Consider the following 8341-nt stretch of genomic DNA (forward strand, 5'->3'; position numbering starts at 1 on the left):
CTGCTTAATATATTTTAGCTGTTGAACAACATAAGTTAGCACTGTTTGCAACGCATTTCTAAAGTATTTTTTCCCTGCCTGCTTACAGTAATCCCCTGGGATTTTCTTTTAAATAGCATAAACTTTCAAGTCAAAAAAACTGGCAAAAGCCTAAAGCAAGTTTAGAGAGACGTCTGTCTTGATTCATAGTACAAGTACATTGTTGGTATACATTTAAGAATGCCAGTGCTGTCTTTCAGTACTGCTGCCCACAATACTTGGAAATATATCCTTTCAATATGCGAAGCCATATCCTCTCTGAAGCACCCAGATAAATCAGTTCACCCTTGGCTGTAACTAAATGCTGTCTAGTGACTTGTGATCGACAGGGCTTTACCCTCTGACAGCCAGATTCATTGTTGGGACAGCAACCAATCGTCGGGTTTGACGACATGAGCCTAATCAAAGTTGGAGTATAAAAAGCCCCCTTGGAATATATAAGGTACACCAGTGTGGCAAGCTGTCTCTCAGATTGCATTTGCTTTCACGGATCTGTTTAGTACTAAAAGGACAAGGGAAAAGGGGAGGGGGGGGAAAAAAAAAAAGAAAAAAAAAAAAAAGGAAAAAAGCTGCAGTGAATGTGAGATCATGCAAAAGCTAGCGATCTATGTTTATATTTACCTGTTCATGCTGATTTCAGTTGATCCGGTGGCTCTTGATGACAGTAGTCAGCCCACAGAGAACGCTGAAAAAGATGGACTGTGCAATGCTTGTACGTGGAGACAGAATACAAAATCTTCCAGAATAGAAGCCATAAAAATTCAAATCCTCAGCAAACTGCGCCTGGAACAAGCTCCTAACATTAGCAGGGATGTTATTAAACAACTTTTACCCAAAGCTCCTCCACTACAGGAACTGATTGATCAGTATGACGTCCAGAGAGACGACAGTAGCGATGGCTCTTTGGAAGACGATGACTATCATGCCACCACCGAAACGATTATCACAATGCCTACGGAGTGTAAGTAACCCCGCTGCTTTCACCTCCCACCGCCCCTCCGAGAGAGTTGTCTCCCTGCTGTAGAGCCACGCAACTCCTCCTCGGGCTCTCCCAACAGGCTGCTGGCTGAAGTCTGCTAGAGGGAGGGAGGAGAGCGTTATTTCTAAAGAATTCGAGCCAGGTTCAGATGACCGTGGTGTGATCCTTTGTTTTACTGTTCGGTTTTTGGCTCCTTATAACGCGTATGCCCTGTAGCGCTCGGGAATTGCCCATTGCCTTAGGAAGCAAAGGGAGATCTGCAGTTTAGTTGACTTCGTTATCTGCAGTACTCAGGGCATTTCCTATCACAAATATAAAGTACAAGTGCAGATAATGAGATAACTATATTTTTCCGAGGGAGGTTTCACTGGCCAGTATTTTTAGAAGCAAGAGAAATCAGCAGAAATACAGCTTAGAGCACTAGACCTGCCTAACTGCAACATGCACTTGCAGTGCAAGTAGAGAGTTAAATTCTTGCTTCTTTGCTGATCCCATAAACTAGCACCACCTACCTCTGAGTTAAAACTATATATTTAAAGCAAATATGTGTGTAACAGATTTAAATGTTAAAATGTCCATGCTATAGCAGTCAGCCCCAGTAGTCGTGCCAAGGAAGAATGAAGGCATTTACTGAATGAGCAGATTCTGAGTTATCTTCTGAGTGCTAAACATCTGCTATGGCTCCTATCAAGTATCTTTTGCACGGCTAATACTATAGTATCTTATGTTCTTCATCAGCTAAAGTATTTGGCTATGGCAGCTGCTTTTTTAAATAACACTTACGAATATGATGTCAAAAAGGAAAAAGATGACAGGACATATAAGGCATGTTAGCAGTTACAGATATCGTTACAATACACATGTGAGAATAATATATCAGCTGCTCTAGCCAGCTAAAAATGTACGCATCGATGAAAAAGTAACTTTATCTGCAAAATTTTTTAACTTATTAATAAGATGTGTACTTGATAGCAATATATTACTGCAGCCTTATCACAAAATTGAGGTCTGCCAGCAGTTTTATTCCAGCCTATTATGTCCAAGGCTTTATAACTATTTTTAATTAAACTGTTATATAATTACAATGACTGAAGAAAAGTCATTGTACTTCATTGATCTGAGTTCATTTCCTGCTTTTTATAAAAAGCCCTTGAACTATTTTAAATGCACTAAAGAGACAGGTATCTTAAGTGGTGAGATTTATGAATGTCAAAGCCCTGCACCATTTAAGATTAGTATTACCCATTTTATCCTGGCATGGAAAGATATTGCCATGACTAGGTATGACAGCTGCATCGTAGTCTACAGGAAGGAGGAACGCAGTGCTGCACGTGACTTTCCTATAATATTGTTCAAATGAAAAGAAAACAAAATGATCCTTAGATTAATACTCTTAAGTATTTGTTTTTCCATCGAGAATAGAAATTAAAGTGTTCATGTAGACTGCCCATGGCTGCCTCTGTTTGTACGATGTGTAGCACACTAAGGCTATTTAGTAAATTAGAAATAGTCGGATCACCACATACATATTGAGTCAGCTTATGCAAAGTTGCTATTCTGCCCGCTTTATGAAGGTCCTCAGCAGGTGACTAACAGAAGTGAGTTGGTAGTAGTCACTCTGAAGTGGAATAGGCTGTGCCCTCACCCCAGATAGTTTTTGTTTGGGAAAGAGGCTATTTTGCAGCTATACAGGTCAGCCCACAGCAGTGGTACCACTGGTCAGAGCCCAGAGCACGCTGAGGACCACAAAGGTCCTCCACAGCGTGCATCTTCTCGTGGTTGCCCATCATTTCCGAGTTTCAGCCTGAGCCCACCTCCGCTCTGCTTAGCCTATGGAACACAAAGCACCAACTAGAATTATTTAGAAAATGATTAGCCCAACCTCATTTTAGCCTGTTTACAAAACGATCATCTGTTCTTTGTCACACGATGTTACTTTTAGGTGATAGCATAATGATTTTGTAGACATCCATTAAATTTGCTGTAGAGCATAAACCACAGAAAATGAACTAAGTTAAATCTACGTTGTTACTGATACTGGTTATAACATATTGTAACACTTCCTACATGGTCTGGAAAAAAAATAATGGGGTTTATATATGCGTATTTCTTTTTGTTCCCTGTTCAGTAATCTGTTCTTTCCGTTCATTTATAGCTGATTTTCTTGTACAAATGGAGGGAAAACCAAAATGTTGCTTCTTTAAGTTTAGCTCTAAAATACAATATAACAAAGTAGTAAAGGCACAATTGTGGATATACTTGAGGCAAGTCCAAAAACCTACAACAGTGTTTGTGCAGATCCTGAGACTTATTAAACCCATGAAAGACGGTACAAGATATACTGGAATTCGATCTTTGAAACTTGACATGAACCCGGGCACTGGTATTTGGCAGAGTATTGATGTGAAGACAGTGTTGCAAAATTGGCTCAAACAGCCTGAATCCAATTTAGGCATCGAAATAAAAGCTTTTGATGAGAATGGACGGGATCTTGCTGTAACGTTCCCAGGACCAGGTGAAGATGGATTGGTAAGTAGAAGAATCCCATTTAAATATCTTGCATTTTATTGGAAAGCATATAAGTTGGGTTTTAAGGATAAAATGGAAGCATTGTTTAGGGAGTGGAAGATACAAGTTCTTTACAGGCAAATCTTTTGTTCTTTGCTCCCTGATCATGTCAAAATCAATAGCATTCCTGTGCCTCCGTTTCCCTAATTGAGACAAATTGCAGTACTTCAGTAAGATGTTGAGAAGCATTAACTGGAAAATGTTTTCATAATTATTGATGGATGGTACTATCAAAAGTAACCTTGTTTTCAAATTTGAGAGCAAATACTGTTTAATAAGCAGTAAAGCTAAAAAGAATAGACGTTGGATTATTTCATTGATAGGAAAGCTGCCTCCAATAGTGCTGAGAAAGTTTTTTGCATTCAAACTGTGAGGGAGTTTCTCCCTATTCTGTATGCATATATTTTCTGTTAACAACAGCAATAATTCTCTATGTTTATAAATGTGAGAACAGATCTTCTTCATAAGGTTGTGTATGTTTCAGTAGATAGAGTGCATGTGATAGAGTGATAATGTGATAGAATGCATCATTCCACCTACTCAAAATGTTTGAATAGAGAAATTCTGCTTGATACAATAAATGGGTCATAATGATGGGAAAGAGCACCAAATAATTAGCTGGTTTCTTTCTGTAAGTATAGATGAACAAATTAAATTTGAAGTTTACCAGTTAAGCTACAGCATTTTCCTCATTATTTGTTTCTGCAAATCACTAATCCTCTACAATCTGTAAAAATTCCTGAACTTATCACAGCTGAAACAATCACAACCAAGAAATACCTCCTTCTGAATAAAGCATGAAGAATATTATTTTAATTTTACTTGTATGCAGTAGATCAATCTGTAGATCATAGAATCACAGAATTGTCTGTGTTGGAAAAGACCTTTAAGATCATCGAGTCCAACCATATTTATGTAGCTATGTCATGTTTGACTTCATAGCAGTATAATGCCGTTAAAAGAATTGAAAGGAAAAATGCTGTGATATCTTAATTGCAGATCCAGTATAGATGTGGAGCTCCCGTACTTGAAACAGGCCAGCTGGATATCATGATAAGGAACGTCCTCACCACCTTCGTCCATTCAAATACCCAACACTGTATTTTCACACATGTGGATAACCCATGGTTATCATCATCTGTAAAAACAAACCCATTCAGTAGCAGGGGAGGGTTAGATGCACGCCTGATAGTGGGAGAGGAAATTTCTCTCCAGCTCCTCTTTCTCCGGCAGCTCCTAGTACAGGGATGCTCCTCTCACCAAGTCCCTCCCCGTAACATTTACCTTTGGGAGGAGCATCTCCAGCAGCTGGACAACTTGCAGCCATAAAGGCGGGTATCTTGGAAGGGACAAACCCGTGTAACAAAGTTAGCTGGGCTGCTATTTACTCTCAAGGAACGGTCTTCCTTCATGGGACAGCCCATTAAGTGCCAAACTGGCACATGGGGCTGAAACCAGTGAGTGGAAGGGAGGAAACTTTGGGAACTTTTTCAAACTTGTGATTGCGAAGGTTGTAATTTCTTTCTATTCTCAGTTGGTGACTGTGGAAACTCACCTTCGCTAGGAAGCATGTGGCTTAGAGATCTGCCAAAAGTACATTCCTGGCCACAGGGCTCTTTCAGGAGTCAAAATATTAGCTGCTCCTCCAGATTCAGTACGGCAAATTCAGCCCTCTGGCAAAGGGGAAAGCTGTGAAGTACAAGTAACCTGTATCAGCAGGTGAAACACTCCTTTCCACTGCCATTGCAGTCATTCAAGAATGACAGCAATTATGGAGTGATTTTTCTCCTCCTTGGTTTAGACAAGAAGCTTTCCTTGGTATCCAGAAAGCCTGAAATGAATACGAGGGAATTTCAGAAGGACTCACAAAAGGGAGACCAACACCAGTCGGTCCTGCCTTTCAAAAATTTTTGGAGTTCTTAGCTTCCTTTTGGAAGTTTTTCAATAGGAAAAAAAAAAAAGAAGTAGCTCGTATTATGGGGTTTAAAACAAACAAACAAAACCCCACATCAAAAGTAAAAATCCAGCATCCTCCAAATATCTGAAACCTTTTAGCAGTTAACAGAAATGGTGCTAGCAGAGGATGGTGATTTCAGAAGGAGACACTGAGAAATTAAAGCTCTTTATAGAGAAACAGCAGGGAAATGCTGGTCCTCAGCATAAAAAAGAGGAATACCCCTTGAACAGAGATCAACTGCAGCAGAAATCTGCAAGAGGACAAAGTATTGTTTTCAAAAATTATTTGAGGATATTAATTTGATAAATCTGTCTGAGATATTAAGTGTTTGCATGTTTTTACCAAACTTAGGTTTACCTCAGTAATGCTTCTGATTCCTTCTCCTCTCCTCACAGAACCCATTTTTAGAGGTCAGAGTCACAGACACCCCGAAACGGTCCCGCAGAGATTTTGGCCTTGACTGCGACGAGCACTCGACAGAATCCCGATGTTGTCGCTACCCGCTGACAGTGGATTTCGAAGCTTTCGGATGGGACTGGATTATCGCACCTAAAAGATACAAAGCCAATTACTGCTCCGGAGAATGCGAATTTGTATTTTTACAAAAATATCCACACACTCACCTCGTACACCAAGCAAACCCCCGAGGTTCGGCAGGCCCTTGCTGCACGCCCACCAAGATGTCTCCCATAAACATGCTGTACTTCAACGGGAAAGAACAAATAATATACGGCAAGATACCGGCCATGGTTGTAGATCGCTGCGGATGCTCATGAGATCGTCGTGAGATTCACCGCTTCATAAATCGTGGAAGCTACAGAGAGAGAGAGAAAGAAAAAAAAAGTTATTCCCCCTTACCAGTCTTTGAAACTGTGAAGTTACGTACGCTAGGCATTGCCGACATCCTATACGCTGTATGATAGGCTATTGTACAGATTTAGTGCAGCACCAGCTACAGAACGTGAACTAAAGGACGATCTAGTTACCTAACGGCTGGCTTTGAGCCAGTGAAAAAGAAAAGCTACAATCAAAATCAGCGGATTTAATACATGAAGTTCTTACATTGTGAGGGAATCAATATTCAGTCATTCAGACGCAAATTTATATGCAGGTTTCAATACAGGCTGGTTATCAAAAGCAAGCTCCTTCTCATCTGAGAAGGGAAGGAGCGGGCTTTTAAGTCCATTTCTTCACAGCTTCACTTAATATTGTATTTACAGGAAAATATATACCGGTAACATAGACATCACTACACAAAGCACCAGAATCATCCTTAAACACTTGAATATATAGTGCAGAATTGTGAAATGTATCAGATGAAATTCCACATAAATGGACAAATCCTGAAATTAGGGATGGCATAGTGTATTTAGCGTGTTTCCATTCCTTTTCCTCATTAGTATGTTAGTAATCAATGGCAATGGTGCTACGTAAGCAGGCTGAGTAAATCGAGAGACAGTTATCTAAGTGAAAGAATTTAGAATAATAACGATTTCGCCCTATCCTCAGGTACACTATTCAACATTCGCAAGAAATAGATGTTTTTTAAATGAAAGGGAATAGTTTTCTAGATGTAGTAAAACAAAAGGCAGCAGAGAAAGCTAGCATTAAAATCATAATCCCACATTATAACCTGCCTTTGCAACATTACCATTTGCACTATGATAAACCAATGCAAATAGTTGGTTGCTACAGATATTGTTTAAAAAACCACTTTGATATAACTGACTTGTGTAATATGTATGCATCAATATTTTGTAAATAAATGTTTATTTTTTAATCACTGTTGGTATATGTTCAGCGCAAGAAAAGAATGACTTTAACCTGTACTTTGGTTTAATAAACAAAACCAATATTCTCTTCATAATATAATTTCCTGGATTTTAACACAAATAATATGTAGGAACAATGCAACAAAGTAAACCTTATGTTGAGAATTATACTACATTTTATATGTTTTTTACATTGGTATGAGCCATCTGTGATAAATGATGGGTGTTGACATGTTTATAAGGTTCTTTGGGTTACTGTTTTTATGATCATTTTGATCCACAACTTAGTTTCTGTACTTTGAATGTTATGTCCATAAATAATGATGATACCACAAAAGATTGCTATTAAATGCATTTTATTATATTTAAAAGTTTGTGGCAAAGTATTATCTTTATTTGAGTAAACATAATACATGGATCCCCACACAAATTCTGTGCATTTTCCTTATGGTAAAAAATTGTTCATTGAAATTAAAAAAAAATCTATTTACGATAAAGTCCATTTCATTTCACATGTGAAATACAACTGATAAAACAGGTGTTTGTTAAGACAACACAATCAGTGTTAAAACATCTTCATGTTAGTATGATACACATTTTCTTATATTCCAGAATTCAGTTTTGAATTTTCCTTTGTGTAAAACCACCCTAAAACTGCAAAAAACTGCTTGATTTTCTTTCCCTTCTTCTTTTATATATTTTCTGCCCAAGTGATAATTATTTTGTATTGTGTTTTCTACTTTCTTTTTATTTGTATGTAAGGACATTAAAATTTAAAGTTTGAGTGATGAGGTTTGAAACTTAACAGCAAACAGATTTTCTACAATTTCTTTTGAACGATTAGGAGTTCTGCTAAAGCTGTGTCCGAGCATCAAGCAGATGTTCGGCTTCTCCTGATGGAGTTCATCAGAGCAGGTCTCTGGGGCCCTTAAATACACTTTCAATTTAGTTTCCCACAAAACACAATCAGAGAAAATAAAAGATAATTTAAAACCGCTTAGAATGCGGAGTCTTGGTGAAGCCACA

The 8341-nt window shown here is 38.4% G+C and overlaps 1 protein-coding gene across 1 annotated transcript; it reads left to right on the forward strand.

Annotated features, from left to right (window-relative positions):
* Nucleotides 1–505: 505 nt before the first annotated feature.
* On the forward strand, nt 506–7650 carry MSTN (myostatin). Its single transcript, XM_082484194.1, has 3 exons — nt 506–1000; nt 3174–3547; nt 5939–7650. Exons 1-3 carry the CDS (start codon nt 628–630, stop codon nt 6317–6319), a joined length of 1128 nt encoding a protein of 375 aa, XP_082340320.1. The 5' UTR covers nt 506–627; the 3' UTR covers nt 6320–7650.
* Nucleotides 7651–8341: the final 691 nt, after the last annotated feature.

This window comes from Vanellus vanellus (genome assembly GCF_965231255.1).
Source record: "Vanellus vanellus genome assembly, chromosome: 5".
NCBI lineage: Eukaryota > Metazoa > Chordata > Aves > Charadriiformes > Charadriidae > Vanellus > Vanellus vanellus.

What these genes read in the sequence shown, in the direction of transcription:
- MSTN (XM_082484194.1), top strand. Translation starts at nt 628, where the DNA reads ATGCAAAAGCTAGCGATCTATGTTTATATTTACCTGTTCATGCTGATT. An exon ending in TATCACAATGCCTACGGAGT is followed by an intron (nt 1,001 to 3,173) that starts GTAAGTAACCCC and finishes GTTCATTTATAG; the next exon opens with CTGATTTTCTTGTACAAATG. An exon ending in GACCAGGTGAAGATGGATTG is followed by an intron (nt 3,548 to 5,938) that starts GTAAGTAGAAGA and finishes CTCTCCTCACAG; the next exon opens with AACCCATTTTTAGAGGTCAG.